General features: G+C 36.9%; 1 protein-coding gene across 1 annotated transcript; it reads right to left on the bottom strand.

Moving 5' to 3' along the window:
• Positions 1-1,318: 1,318 nt before the first annotated feature.
• Positions 1,319-15,120, bottom strand: p2rx7 (purinergic receptor P2X, ligand-gated ion channel, 7). The gene is made up of 13 exons (XM_068702793.1): positions 14,360-15,120; positions 13,278-13,425; positions 13,127-13,198; positions 12,947-13,019; positions 11,390-11,486; positions 10,186-10,266; positions 9,346-9,481; positions 6,712-6,848; positions 6,055-6,145; positions 4,977-5,042; positions 4,091-4,195; positions 3,866-3,973; positions 1,319-3,047 (listed from the first exon to the last, which is right to left on the bottom strand). Exons 1-13 carry the CDS (start codon positions 14,473-14,475, stop codon positions 2,547-2,549), a joined length of 1,731 nt encoding a protein of 576 aa, XP_068558894.1. The 5' UTR covers positions 14,476-15,120; the 3' UTR covers positions 1,319-2,546.
• Between the last annotated feature and the right edge of the window lie 1,531 nt (positions 15,121-16,651).

Raw genomic sequence — 16,651 nt, 5'->3', positions numbered from 1 at the left:
AACATCACTAACAAACTTCTAAATAACTCAACTCGCACTATCTATCTAGTATCTAAAAATAGATACTAGATAGATAGTGCTATGTATGCATTTAGATTGTAGTCAGTACAGACTACATGGCTTAACATGATTCACATTATGGCATCAACCTCTGGTTCTGATAAGTGAAGCCAATGCTGAAGTGTCTTTAAACTTGCATTGTCTCTACTGACCATCAGGGGGCGACTCCTCTGGTTGTATAGAAGTCTATGAGAAAATGACTCTACTTCTCTCTTGATTTATTACCTCAGTAAACATTGTAAACATGAGTTTATGGTCTCAATCTCTAGTTTCAAGTCTTCTTCAATACAGCATGATGTTCATTTAGTAAATTATGGTCCATTTAGATTCAAACAGACCATAAAGCAGGGTATGCTTTAGGGCGGGGCTACACGGTGATTGACAGGTCTCTACCAGAGACGTATACAGTGTCTCTACGTCACTCCTCCTCAGTCCAAAAATGGTCACTTCCTGTTCGCTGGTTGCAAAAAACCAAGATGGCAATGGGCAAAATGTCGAACTGGCTTCAAAACATCAGTCCACAAACCGTCTGCTACTCATACAGTTTACATATAACACGTTAAATGACTTACAAATTGTTGTGTCATTCATTCATCATTACTATAATTAAACTACTTCAGAAGCAAACAAAAACGATTCTTAGTTTCAGGTGATATAAACTAATATAACTTTGTGATAAATAATATATTCCATTTCTGCTAATAGGTCCCCTAAAATGCTGCACTGGCTCTTTAATGTGTACAAGAATTAAAGTAAAGAATCTGAATCCCTCTTTCCCACCACTGATGTATATGTACATGAATGATGGCAACATTTGTTTTTGAATCAATTTGGATAGAAAAAAAAGGTAATTTTTGATCTTATCAAGTATATTCTATGAGAAAATAAATCCCTCCTATGACTGATTTGAGCAACAAATCAACACATTTTGTAATAGTTTTGTGTGGAACTGGAACACAAAAGCTTGTTATTGTGGTTCATGTGTTGCCTCCTCCTGCTATCACACTGAAAACATGTCTCGATATGATGAATGAAGCTTATCTTTGGTCTGGAGACACACATACTTATTTTGGATCGTTTTCTCTTTTCTCAGCCAGAGCAGCTGCTCGATGTTTCTGAAGCTGAACCTTTGAATGTCGCTGAATAATCAACCAAACTCAAGCTTCAACACCAGACACCATTCATCAGTTCAGCCCCTTTCTTTACTGTTTTCAGAGTTAGACCCAGTAAACAAAGAGAGCAGGTTTTAAAGGGATGGTTCAACATGTTTAAAATAGGTTTATTCTCTCTTCCATTGGATTCAATCTTATGTCAGAGCATCAAAGGAAACATTTTGGAAAATGTATGTATTTGAATTTTTACAGAGTGAAATCAGAGGATCAATACCTCTCTCTTATATGTACAGTATATATGAAGCTAAAGTCAGCAGCTGGTTAGCTTAGCAGAAAGACTGGAAGCAGAAGGGTTTTGTTTAAAACAAGGTACAATGACGTGCTAGAAAGGTTTCTTGGTTGCCAGAATCAACCGGAGAGAACAAATTTATGGTTTTGGCACAAAACCTGGCAACTTCACCGTGACCGTGGTTGGATAACTGAATAAACCTACGGGGGCCGAATCGTCCTCACCGACAAAATGTCACAGTCGAAGAGACACAGACCCTCAAGGAAGAGACTACAAATGACCACAAAGACACATAGAATTATTACAAAGAGACACAGAAAAACTCACAATGACAATAAAAAGGGGCTAAACAACCTCAGTGAGACACAAAACAGATTAAAAAAAGAGGGCACGAAATTACCACAAAAGAGACACAAACAACTAGAAAAACACAAAACAACTACAAAGAGACACAAAACAACTGCAAAGAGAGGTAGTAGAGGTTTAAGTACTATAAGTCTGTGTGTCTTGCTCTGATAGGAGAGGTGGTGGGTCACTTTCCTTCTTGGTGCTCAGAGGACCATTATTGTCTCATAATCTGGCAAAATCTGTGATGATTGTGATTCTGTTCACCCGACTTTTATTAAACAAGAAATAGTTTTGGCTCGTAACTCTCCGTTAAGCCACAAAGTGTTGTTTTACATTTCTGTTAGTTATGGATTTAAGAATCAAGATCAGGGAGGTTTTGTTAGGGGCTCTATCAGGTGTTAAAATCCTGTCTTCACCATTCCCATGTAGGAACAAAACTCTTCATCTTTCCATACGATATGACGGATGTGAACACATTCCTGGCAGGAGAAATCTTATGTCTGAGCAGGTTAGTGATAATAAAAATTATATTTCTGCCCTAAGAAGAAGGTTAAAAAGCTGCTTTAAAGGGAGTGAATCTGAGAAAAATGACAGATAATGTTAGAAAAGGCAGAGATTTATTGACTCCTCCCTCTGACGGAATGCAAGCTGACAATTATTAGTAATAGTTTTATTTTTGTAAGGCAGATTTAGCACAGAAACCCTGTTAGAGGGTCAGTAAGGTGTAATCTCTCCTCTCACAGCTCCCCGTTAGCGCACGCCTGCATGGACGCCATCCTGGCGGGCCTGAAGCCGCTGTACTGTCCGTCCGGACTCGGGTACTCCTCCCGGACCCTCCACACGCAGCAGCTGGGAATGGCGGGCTGGGCGTCATCGGGCGGGACTCCGAACCTCCAGCTGACATACTGACCGTAGGCGCAGTGACGCAGGGCAGCGGTCTGGCCTTGGCCGGCGGGCAGCGAGGACAGCGGGTCCCGGTACAGGAGGACGGCCTCCAACAGGGGGCGACGCAACACGAGCTGCTCGAACAACGGCGACGACGCGACGCAGGAGCCGTCGCCCCGCCGGCAGCACAGCTCCTCCTGAGGGAGGGAGGAGGCAGCGCAGCGGCCGCACTTACACCAGGCCGGAGGGCGGAGGCGGAGTTCGGGGGAGCGGTTACGGTCGGGAGCGTCGGGGTCCACCACGATACCCGGCTGGAGCAGACAGACGACGGCTCTCAGGTGTCCACCATCCTCCTGTCAGGACAAGATGAACAGGTTCAGGTTCTGGTTTGAACTTTTTACATGTTTTACGGCAAAAACATTGTTTCATGTAGAGATTTTGGTCTAATTTACTTCCATAACACGTCTTCTTTCAGACTTGTGGAAATAAAACATTTATTTTACTACTTTGTCTGTTTGTGTCTGTAGATTTCTCGTAAATTCATCAAAAGTTACCATTACATAATGCCTCATTTGCATATTTAAACATCACATTTTAGAAAACTTGTAACACAAAAAACTCAATCAACTGAGGAAGTTTCATGGTGAAATCTATTAGTTAATTTTTTACTGTATTCACCTGTCTTAAAAGAGTCTATTCATCTAAATTACAAAACATATTTACTCACTAACGATAGTGATATCTACCAATAGAAATAATGTCTTTTGTCCAGGTTTAGTGAACAACAGTGGAGGTAAATTAAGTTGTTTTTTTTTTTTAAATCTTCATTTCACATTTGTATGTCAGTAATATGACACTAAATCAAAATTTGACGTTCAAAAACTGCCCACTTACACCATTAAAAAAAGTATCAACAACAATGTTTTAATGTTCTTAGCATCGCTTTCAGTTGAGAATCTGAGGCTCTTTCTTTTTATGGGGAGTTTTTATTCATTAAATAATGCTTCATATCATGGCTCCAGAGATTCATCGCTCACTAACTGATGCTTCAACCCTGAAAGTTTTCATTGTTTTTGAAGCTGTAATCTTGGATCATCAAACAGATTGTAGGTGTTGATTTGATGGTGTTTCATTAAAATAAAAGGATATTTAATACGACGTTCCTCTTCACCTTGTACGGCCGAACAGACGTCGGTTTGACGTGTTGTAAACTTTTCTTCTGAGATCTCTTCACCAGCCGGATGTGTCTCTCGTCCACGTAGGACACGCAGAGAACGCACTGCAGTCACACACACACACACACACACACACACACACACACTTTATTTACAGTGTGATGTAATAATCCCGTTGATGTGTGTGTGTGTGTGTGTGTGTGTGTGTGTGTGTGTGAGACCTTCTGTTTGTCCACCACAGACTCCACTTTCTTCTCCGAGTAGATTTGTCCGTCCTCAGCAGAATAGCAGCTGGTTCCAATCAGCCAGTCGATCATCACGGTCGTCTGGGGGATGAAGACAGACACACACACACACACACACACACACACACACACACACACTTGTCCTGCTTCACATTTACCTCCACCTGCAGCATCAATCGATGGTACTGATGTGTCAACATAACTGTGACAAATATGGCTTTATTTATTTTATTGAGATAAAGTGTTAAACTGTTTATTATCCCAAAGGGACAATTTAGCTGCAGGGGAATATAATTAAATATAATATAGGAAATATAATAAGTAAAATATAATATGAAAAATATAACAGCTAAAAAATAATGAGGTGGGAAGCGTTCCTATTCCTAGAACTATATTAGATGTATCATATTTATTTATCAAATCAAATTTTTCTTTTTAAGATTTTTCCTTTTTGTTTGATATTGTTCTCAAAAAATAAAAATGCTGTATGTTTTATTTTATCCGTTTCATAGTTGCGGATGTAAATTAATGTGGTTTTGTGATTTATTTATTTTTTTGTAAATGGAAACATATGAATATAATCCTCAACGTAAAGAAATATAAATTTGAAACATGATAATGAAATGCTCCGTTCTGCATAATGAGAACTTTTACTTTTGGTACTTTAAGTACATTTTGATGCTAAGAGTATTTTTACACTGTAGTACTGCTACTTTTTACTGCGAGTACCAGATCTTAAGACTACTTCTTCCACCTCTGGAGATGTGACTTTTAATCCTCTCGTCTTCACCAGAAAGCGAGCAAGTTTATTTACAAAATGTCAAACTCTTTATTTGGTTATTAATGTATAACATTGTCTCACCAGAGCGTAGTACGACAGCGTGGACCCGATGTAGATGATCAGCTGAATGAAGCTGAACTTTCCCGCCTGAAAAAAAAAAAAAAAGGCATTATAGAAATACTGAGGTTATGGTTAGCAAAGACAAATAAGAGTTTATGATAAAGGTAAATAACAATAGTTTATTTTATTGATCAGAGAATATCATCTGAAACATAAATAGACGAAACTAGGAAATAAATAATATCACAAAGGCCGACTGCTTGTAAAATAACAAGCCCTGATTGGTTTGAATAAGAGGAGACACTACGGGAGAAAACTGGTAGATTTCACTGGGAAACTTCCTGTTGATTTTTTTTTAATGATATGTTTAAATATGCACAATAGTTTTCCAAAACATAAGTGTGAACATTGGATAAAGTCAGGTTTATATTAGAGTCAAACGTTTTTACAGAGGGAATTATAGCTATCTCTTTGTATAACTTCATAAATCAGAAATACTGTCAACAGACACAAAATAAATACATTTTCTCCATGTTTTTATTAATATAATGTAGTATGAATGAGTCTCTGAATGATGTGTGAACAAACCCCTCTGTAGAAAGCTTCAGAACATAGAGACGAATGAAAGTGTAAAGTTTGGTGTTTGTAAGAGCTACTGAAGTGAAGATTTCTGGATCAGAGCCTGAGAACAAATTCATTTAGAGAAAACGTCCTTCAAAGAGATGTTTAGTTAAATTACAGACATTTAGAAGACTCTACAGGTGAATAGGGTCAAACAATTAACTAATAGATATCACCATGAAACTTCACCAGTTCATTACTCACATTAAGAGGATTATTTATTGTATTACAAGTTTTGTGAAATGTTATGTTTAAATATGCAAATGAGGCATTATGTAATGGTAACTTTTGGTGAATTTATGACAAATCTACAGACGTAAACAAACAAAGTAGTAAAATAAATGTTTTCTTTCTACTAGTCTGAAAGAAGACGAGTTATGGAAGAAAAATAGACCAAAATCTCAAAATTGACCAGTGCATCAATGTAAAAAAATAAATAAATAGAATTCCTAAAAGTAAAAGTAAAATAAAAACCCACCTGTCCGAACACCATGACATCGAACCGGATCCCGAATGCTTTGTACAGCGTCCGCTCTTCCACCCCATTCACCATGTTGTACTTTGCAAATCTGATCAGAAGACGACAGAAATATGAGAAATAATAAAAAATAAAATGTTTAACACAAAGAAACATGAAGCCGGATTATTGAGCCCAAATCTGAAATAAAACCAACTCACTTCTGTTTCAGTTTTTATTTATTAATGATAAATGTGATATTTAAAAAATGAAATATTGATTACTATAAGTTGTATTATTATTATTATTATTACTGCCATTATTATTACTAATGTTATTATTATTACTACTGTTATAATTATTATTATTATTACTACTACTACTACTGTTTTTATTACTACTACTACTACTACTACTACTACTACTACTACTACTACTGTTATTATTACTACTACTACTACTACCACTACTACTACTATTGTTATTATTATTACTAGTTATTGTTATTACTACTATTATTGTTATTACTATTGTTACTATCATTACTACTACTACTACTACTACTAATACCATTACTGTTATTATTATTATTATTATTACTATTATTAATATTATTACAACTACTACTACTACTATTTTTATTACCATAATAATAACAACAATCTGAGCCCGGCTCACCTGAAGTTGAGGCCTGGGTAGAGCGTCCGGTTGCTCTCCTTCTCGTCCAGCCGTCTGAAGGAGTACCTCGGGAGGCAGCGCCGCGTGAGTCGGTCCAGGTTACAGTCCCACTTGATCAGGATGCCGATGACGCCCCCCTGTGTTCCACAGAGGAAGTGTTGATTAATAACCACAAACAACCTCACTGACCAGTTACTCATCCAGCTTCATGTTTCACTCAGAGGGGACAAGGGGACAACTTTCTGCTTTTACTGATGTTACATATTGTTTAGTATTAAAAGTTGTCTGAAATATTTAAATATGCAAATGAGGCAGTATCTAACGGTAACGTTTGGTGAATTTAGTAGAAATCTACAGACACAAACAGACAAAGAAATAAAATAAAGGTTTTCATTCCACTAGTCCAGGGGTCGGATCCCGCGGCTCCGGAGCCGCATGCGGCTCTTCAGTCCCTTTCTTGCGGCTCCTTGAGGCTACATCCACACAACGATCTCCGTCCACACGGCGTTTCAGCATCGTTTTCGAAATGATCTCCGTCCAGACTAAAACGCCTGAAAACGAATATCACGTGACTATTCACGTACACTGAGCATGCGGGTGGGTGCCGGTGTAAACAGGAAGTCCGCTCCGTAGTGCTGGTAAAGCCGCTGGACACGCCACCAAAATAAAACATGCTTTAATAGTTTGTCAACTAAAATGTGCGTCACATCCTATTACGTCGCTGTCAAGCTAATTATGATTTGCAGACCTCCGCCGTCGGTAAACTATTGTAAGCTATTATGTTGAGCACGTTAAGAGGTCTCTAGGAAGCAGTGTTCCTGTGTATGTGTTTGGTGCTTTTATTGTGGAGGATGAGACGGAAGAAGAAAAAGAGGTTCTGGTGAAGTGTGGGAGAAGTGAATAAAGTTGCTGCCGTCTTAACGCAGATTACGGAGCCCCGTGTTTATTATTTTATCATTATCATAAAGTATTGACGCAACATAAACCCTCGGCTACACTATCAATGGATAAATTCCCAAAAAAGAAAAGTCATGGAGGAAAATGGAGTTTAATTCTGCGTGGACGTATTAATTTGCTTTCACTGCCAACGATGCTGGTTTACCTGTATGCTTGAAATGTGTCGAGAAATTAGCAAACAACAAAGAATCTAATGTAGAAAGACACTTCCAGAACAATCACACATTTGCTGAAAAGTATCACGCTGGAGATGAGCGAAAAAGAGCGATTTCTCAACTGCTACAGCAAACTGAGCAAGTTTTTTTCTCCTCTTCATAAGAGTTTGATATTATTATAACAAGTGAAATAGCAATAAAATGTCAATAATTGTCTTTATTCTTGTTCTATAATTTCATAAATACAACAAACTATAGTTTTTGTATATATAATAATATAACTATATATAAAACTTTATAAGCTGTGATATCAAATAGCGTTTGCGGCTCCAGACAAATTTTATTTGGTGAAAAATAGGGCAAAATGGCTCTTTGGATAGTAAAGGTTGCCAACCCCTGCACTAGTCTGAAAGAAGACGTTATGGAGGAAAAATAGATCAAAATCTGTAAACGTGCATATTTTTTACTTGTAATTGACTGTTTTTTCCATTGTGGTATAAAAAATTTAAAAGTAAAGAATCTGCAGTGTTTAAGACGGAGTTACGTTATTCAATTACAGAATAAATGTAATTGTAATCAGTTACAGTTACTGAGAATTAAATATTTCATTAAATTACTGTTACGAGTCAACTAATGGTGAAAAGCTTATATGTAGGATATAACATTAATGCTGTTATTTTGAATAACCTTTAATTAAAGTTTGACAGTAATCAGCTGATAAGGTTTACTCTGCCTGGTTTAAGTTAATGGTTTTATGACTTTTCAACTTTATTACCCATTTTAAAACATTTGATAAAGTAATTTAAATAGTTACATTATTTAATCTGTAACCTATTGTATTTATAAATTAACCTTCCACGGCTGGGTTTTGCTCAAAAATATATATTTTAAAAAACCCAGGTATAAACATTTGATACTAAATATGTTTTTAATCCTCTCAAAAATATTCAGTATAAAAAGCTTTTCAGCATGAAATGTTTCCCATGATTCACTGCAACACAACCTTCAGGTCAGACAGATGTGAGACAATGTTTAATCGGTGAAAATGAAGTTTTTGTGCATCTTCTGCTTTTGTCTTTTCATTTTGAGTCACTTCTGTTCACTTCTGAGTCCTTTAAGTCTTATTTCCTCAAAACAAGAGAATGAAATCTGTAAAAGCAGTAAAAGTATTTCAACTTGCTTCCAACAGAATTTAACCTCTTTTGAGATTTTTATAAAAATGTCAGACTTGTGTGTTGATATTCACGGAAAGATGTTCATCACTTTAATATATAATAAAATATAAATTTAAAACTTTACATCAGGAATTCTTGGTAGAGCTCAAAGAAGTTTAAATGTATTTTTAATATATTTCACTGTGACGCTGATTTTCCACTTTCACACAAAGTGAACGTTTGCACTTCCTTTTTTTTTTTTTTAGGCTGTTTCATTTCAGCTTTTCAGAAAAACAAACATGTCTGGAGTCAGTCAGTAAAATGTAGTAATGTCATATAAAATATATACAGGAACATTTAAACTTCACCTCCACGGCCATTTCAGAGAACTTCTCCCCGGCCTCCCGGACGATGTCTCCCAGTCTGAAGATGGGACACAGAGCGTCTCCGTTCCTCTGGCAGCTCCTCAGGTAGCCTTCGTTCATCTCTGGGAGGATGTTCCTCCTGGAACACACAAACACACAAAAAACAGATGCTTTTATTTTACTCTTTAGAAACGTCATCAGTCTGTTTTCAGAGTTTTAATTTCATTCTTCACACTCACAGACTTTGAGGAGAGTTCCTGCGAAATCTGTGAGGGTTCAGTTTGAACTGTTAAAGTGTTTTTTTTTCTTTCATATTGCATTTCTGCAGACTTTGCTTCAGGGAATTACCCACAATGCATAGAGTTGTGATGTTAAACAGGGGGAAAAGAAGGTAAACAAAAAGGAGAGAACATGTGTTCAGACTCGAAAATTTAAATTACACAGAAAACATCAACATAAAAACACTTTGAAATCACATTTATTCATTATTTCTTTTCATTTTGATTATTGAGGCTGTGTTGACAAAAGAAAACAACTAAATAGATTTGACAATCACCTCTCGTCTCATGAAACAAGAGTGAAAAAAGTAAAGTGAAAACCATCAACCATTTAAAGTTTCATTAGCTTTCCTTATTTGATGAGAATAAAACAATGCAGGAAACACTCAACAACAAAAATAAAAACTAATAACTTAAATAATTTTCTCTATGATAAACTGTGACATGATACAACATGATAATAAAGTAATTAAAACACACAAAGAATGGAGAAAAATACTACTTTGTTGAGATAAAATATAAATTAAATGGTTGCCATTAGAAATAAAGCGTAATGACGTCTCACCGGATGAAGTTGAACGCAGGGAACCGGATGTTGTTTTTGATGAGGACCGTGAAGTTCTCAGCTGCTGCCAGCAGAGCGGGTCTGCATCATGGGAAATTAAAAGTAAATATATTACATTATAAAATATATATTACACACTAAAGTCATTACATTACGTTTTTATAACAGACTAAAATTCACTGAACCTCCATCTTTGTGAGACTCAAAAGCCGCGGCTCCCAAATATGAGACTGAATACTAATTCTGAGAAAGTTTTAACATGTTAGAGACACAATCACGTTCACTTAAAATCGTCTATACGCTCTATAAATATCTATAAAGACTCTTTACTCTGCAGCAAACAGCAAAAAGACTCAGTTAGACACGAGCTGGTGAACATAGTGGAGCATTCAGCAGCTATAAAGGAGGTGGAGACCAAAAACAGAGCTAAAAGAGACATTATCTTATTAAACATGTGGTCATTTCATACATTTCCAGAACATACATCTGAACATTGGATAAAGTCAGGTTCTTTGACATTTTGGAGTCTAAGTGTTTACAGAGGGTTAAATCAGAAAATACTTTCAACAGACATAAAAATCCATTTACTCCATGTTATTATTAATAAAATGTTGTATAAATGAGTCTCTGAATGATGTGTGAACAAACCCCTCTGTAGAAAGCTTCAGAATATAGAGAGGAATGAAAGTGTAAAGTTTGGTGTTTGTAAGAGCTACTGAAGTGGAGATTTCTGGATCAGAGTCTGAGAACGTCATTTAGAGAAAACGTCCTTTAAAGAGATGTTTAGTTAAATTACAGACATTTAGAAGACTCTACAGGTGAATAGGGTCAACAAATTAACTAATAGATATCACTATGACACTTCACCAGTTCATTACTCACATTAAGACAAGTATTTTATGTATTAAAAGTTTTCTGAAATGATGTGTTTAAATTTGCATTTGAGGCTTTATATAATGGGATTTTTGTGTAATGAAACTATTTTGATTTGTTGTGCTTTCAAATTAAAAAATGAAAATCAAATCAAATTTAAAATACGATAATGTGTCAACGTTGTGTGTCTGTTTTGGTATGTTTTAAGTTCAATTTTGACCCGTTGGTGCCTCAAAATGATTAGTCTGACGATCAAGAGAAACTGAATTCCTGCTGAGTCAGAGGTTATGTGACAAAATCCTGATCCGACAAACGAAACGGTGGAGTTCACCTCGGAGGGTTCGTCCTGGATTCGATGGGACACCAAGCAGAGACCTCGCAGGTTTTACTCAACACGTTAGACTTCAGACACGATCCCGTCTTGATCCCTGCAGAGAGAAAACAAAACGCTCAATCTGATCTTGCAGCAGCTGATGAGGCGCGAACAGCTTTAATTTAGCAGAGAGCTGCGAGCTACTTGTCTAAATTTACAACACAGTAATGATACATTCCTCTGCTGCGACGGCAGAGAAGTGAGATACAAAGATCCTCCATCCAAAACCCAAAGTCACACAAAGATGCCTCGGCACGTTGAAATGAGTTTCACAGTTAAAATTAACCAGCAATGCTCCAAAAACGAGGTCCGGGGTGAACGAGAAAATCTGATTCCACATCTGCTGCATGCAGCATTGGAAAGTACATTTACTCAAGTACTGCGATTAAGTACAATTTTGACTTACTACATACTACATATAATTAACAAATAAATTATGATGTATTGTTTAAAATTATTTTATATTAAAATAAAACTTTATTGATCCCCAGGGGGGAAATTCACAAACTACACAGCAGTATATAAAATAGTTAAAATGAGTTCCACTTTCACCAGCTGAATCAACAATTATAATGCAGTAATATGATATTTAATATTCTACAATATGAGAACTCTTACTTTGCTACTTTAAAGCTACTACCAGGAACTTTCATTTAGTGTTGATGCTGGAGGTCCCTGTGGACTAAAGCTGTAGTGTCTCTGAGCACCAGAGTCCCTTTAGAAAACCTCTCATTTTACTGCAGCAGGGTCTGACAGTCTGCCCCTCTCAGTCCTGGTTCTGGTTCTCTCGTGCCTCCCTTCCCTCCAGCAGGTCCAGCAATACGTCCTGGGTCTCCAGCAGCGTGGTGTCGGTGTCTCTGCTCCAGAGCTGAGATCTCCTCCTCCTCCCTTCGGCGCTCAGTCTGCAGGTCCAAGGCTGCAGTTGAAGCCGGATCTGATTCTGTCCACGGTGGACCGGTCTCTGCTGGAGGATCTGAGTCTGTCCACGGTGGACCGGTTTCTGCTAGAGTCTGAGCTGAAGGAGTTTCTGGTGAACCTGCATGATGTCATCTGGTTTCACCAGAATCCAACCCAGTGGCACCGATGACGAGCATTAAGAATAACAATATAGAAATAGACCATCTTCTCTCTGATGGTCTCTTTACTGACGGAGGTCACATAGAGGATCAGGACTAAACTGAGACTGGTTCAGGACCAGATAAAAGCTCCTCACAGTAACTTTAAGATCTGAGTACTTCTTCCATTTCAAACTCCTGGTACCATTTCTGGTTTTTCTGTCGCAGAACTGATGACCATGTAAACGGTTCTGATTCTGATCAATTAATAGACTGATGGTTGCAGCTTTAATCAGCTTTAAATCAGCTTTAAATCAGCTTTAATCATCCATCTCTGTGTACAGGAGGCTTTATTAACCTGACAACGGTGAAACAAGATAAATAAACAGGAAAAAGAAGAGATTTTAAGATGAGAATGTTACGTTAACGTTATTTAAAATGTAACGGAAGGAGAGAGTACCGTGGCTCTGCTGATCCCAGCCTCCTTCCTCACAGTCTTTATCACTGCGACACAATCTGTCCTTCCGGGAAACCTGGAATATAAACACTGCTGCAAAGTAAGAACGGTTTGCTGACGAGTTTTCATCCGAATCATCGTCACTGCTACTTGATGATGATGATGATGAAGAAGGACGAGCACCTCGGGACACTTCCCCTGCTTCTGGTTCTTCGTCACGATGACATTGGTCACCACGAAGAAGGAGTTTTTCTCCTGAAAACAACAAAGAAACTTCTTAACTTGAGGAGGACTTAAAAGACCAAAAAGGACCCAGAGGGGACCTCCTCTTTACCTGTGAGGGCCCGCTGTAGTCCACCACGTCCCAGACCACGTCCCCGACCCCGGGCAGCTGGGTCCGAACTACACCCTTCACCTTGGTGGTGACAGAGCTGACCACCAAGTCAAACTCCTGGTACTTCCTGTTCCACAGCAGCATCATGCTGCAGGAGAGTGAAACACACAAAATAAATCTTAAAATGTAACTTCTTCTCAACTCTCTTAGTTTACTGAACAACAACAAAGTTAAACCCTGTCAGAGAATTATGGAAGCTCTTTCCTAATACCTCTGATTGACTTTGTTATATATATATATATATATATATATATATATATATATATATATACACACACACACACACACACACACACACACACACACACACACACACATACAGTGTATATATATAATTAATTTAATAATTTTCTGTCCAACGACTAATAAATCAATCAGCTCTAGTTGAGCGTGTTTTTTTTACTTTACTTTCGTTACTTTTACTTTAACTGTAGGTAAGAGACACATTTATACTTTACAACTTAAAACACCTTATTCATATTATTATTACTGTCAAGTAAAAAAACATATCTTAAACATTAATCAATTAAGGTCACCACTGGGTATTTTGAAATTATAAATATTTAATATTAAATATTACATTTTTACAAAATTAAAAAACTTTCTAGAGAGTATTTCTTCCACATACTCAGTAAAATACTCACAGTAATTTATGGGATTATATATTATATATATATTTATACTCATATATATATATATGAGTATAAAAGTAACTAATTTAAAGATAAACCGGAAATCATTTAAAAATAAAAGCAGTTATGTACCAAAAACGGACTGTTCCTACAAAATAAAATACATGTTAATGAATCGTGTGTCACGCGTCCACAGCAGGTGGTTCAGCTCCATTCAAACACCAATAATCAACGTTATTGATTATCAGTTCGAGTTCGTGTATTTGTGTCTTTTCTCGGTTTGACCCGTTAACTTGTTAGAAAGCAGCAGAGAGCGGCCGATCACCGCGCATGCGCAGATCTGCACGGATCAGTCAGAGCTCAGAAACGTCTTACATGGCGTTCACTCACCAGATAAACAGCAGGATGATTGCGTTCATGCTCCACTTGAGAGAGCCGAGCCGGACGCTCTGGATCCGGACCAGCTTGTTGGTTTCATACTGACACAAGACTCCGCAGCACGGCATCCTGCTGCTGCTGCTGTTGGGGGGGTTGTTGTCTGGTTTCTCCACTGGAGGAGGAATCTGTGACTCCTTTCTTGACTCTTCTTCCTGTGTGGAAGGTCACATGTCCAGATCCACTTCTACAAATCCTCACTGCAGCTGCAACATTCACACAAACTGAGCCAAGAGTCCAGATAACCAGCAGAGAGAGAGAGAGAGAGAGAGAGAGAGAGAGAGAGAGCAGTGTTTTCTCTTCTCAGCCTGTACAACCTGTTGTGATCTGTGTGTTGCATGAGAAATAATATAAAAACTGGAGTAAAAACATCTTAAATGTGCAACTTGAAACACAACAGAAAAACACAAAAAATAGATGCTTCATTCTTTCACTTTCTTAAAGAAAAAACACGTTGAATTAAAGTTATAATAATCAAAACATACGCTCACACTGCACTTCAAAACAAAACATCTGAATGATTTCATCCATTGACAAATCCAATAAAGTTGTATTCAAAAAAGAAGAGGGACACAGATATTAAGTAACAGAAAGTGTTTGTTCTGCAGCAAAGTTCAGTTTTTAAGTAAAATATCACTTCAAATGAAAAAAAAATAAGTTTTTAACGGATCTTTTGACCGCAGCCATGTTGAGAAATGTGATCGCTGATTGATCCATTGTTGAATATTAAATGTGCAACTTGAAACACAACAGAATGACAAAAAACACATTGAATTAAAGGCTCAGTTATAAATAGACATGTGTTTGAGAAAATTACCCTTTTTTTCAGGAAAAAAAACATTATTACATAAGAGAAAGTGAGACAATCTGTCAAAAACAATTTTTTTAAGTGAAATATTAGAAAGTAAAACAATCAGACGTGTCTGTTCTGAAGTTCAGTTTTTAAGTAAAATATTACTCTGAAGTTTTTAACGGATCTTTTGACAGCAGCCATGTTGGGAAACATTAATTAATGAATCAAACTTCAAATTAAACAAGATTTGTAAATGTGCAGGAATTTGTTTATATTAATTTATTGAATTAACATACTTTTTCCTAGTATGCAGTCACCAAATGTCTTATACACCCAATTATTAACACTTTTTTTCAATATATATATATATATACACAAACTAAATGTGTGAAGTCTTGGGAGGAGAAGTATCTTTTTCTATCATCTTTGAGCTGGATGGAAAATGATGCTGCAACATAAACACGACATGTTTACGCGTCACATTATGAAGCTGACGTATAACTGCAGAGTATCTCAACTGCTAAAAACATAATGCGACTACAAATCTTTTCTGGTCGCCAACCCAACCTGGCATCAACATATTAGAAGTTACTGTTGACGCCTGGAATACTAATTCTGATGTACAGGATGTGGAGCTGAAGCGATGAATAGACAAGTTATTGATCAAAGGAAACGTCTCTGGTTCCAGCTGCAGAGACGATTTAAAGCTTTTCTCCGTATTGTGTCTTTTGAAATAGAACATAAATCTTACGTGTATTTTAACCTTTTTTTTTACAGACAAAACACACATTTTCACTACTTGTGTTGAAATGTTTTCCTTACCATGACTACACAGATGAACATACTGAGAAACAGAATAAATACAAAACTCTGATTAACTTTCCATGATATAAAAATGTGAGAAAACAAACCCAATAAAAAAACAAAAATCTGGTTTTCCATCTGCATGTTTTCCAGCTTTCCTTTGAAATAAAGAGCTTCTTGTTCCAGGAACACAGAGGATTTCTGTGAGGAAAACTGACCGTGAGGAAACAATGAGCGTCTCTGCAGAAAGTCATGTGTGCACCGCTGGAATGTCAGCGAGGACATTGAATATGTTTAATGCAACTAAATACTTCTCCTCCACCACAGTTGATTAGTTTACGTGCTGAACATTACTCTAATGTCGTAGTGTTTAGATGAATAGTGTTTAGTGTTTAGTTGTATAATGCTTAGTTGTTTAGTTGTATGTTTAGTTGTTTAGTTGAACAGTATGTAGTGTTTAGTTGTATAATGTTTAGTTGTTTAGTTGAATAGTGTGTAGTGTTTAGTGTTTATTTGTAAAGTGGTGCTGTATGATGCAACACAAAAGGTAAATTTATCAAAATGTATAATGTTCTCAAAGCGGCAATTTTTCATTTGAAGAATAAATTATGATTTTGAAGAATGGGCTTTTAGTTTTTATTTTAAGAGGT

This window comes from Cebidichthys violaceus, unplaced genomic scaffold, assembly GCF_023349555.1.
Source record: "Cebidichthys violaceus isolate CVI_PGR_0920_01 unplaced genomic scaffold, fCebVio1.0.p SCAF_89, whole genome shotgun sequence".
Taxonomy (NCBI): domain Eukaryota; kingdom Metazoa; phylum Chordata; class Actinopteri; order Perciformes; family Stichaeidae; genus Cebidichthys; species Cebidichthys violaceus.
The sequence above is the reverse complement of the archived record's forward strand: the minus strand, read 5'-3'. Positions and strand labels throughout refer to the sequence as shown.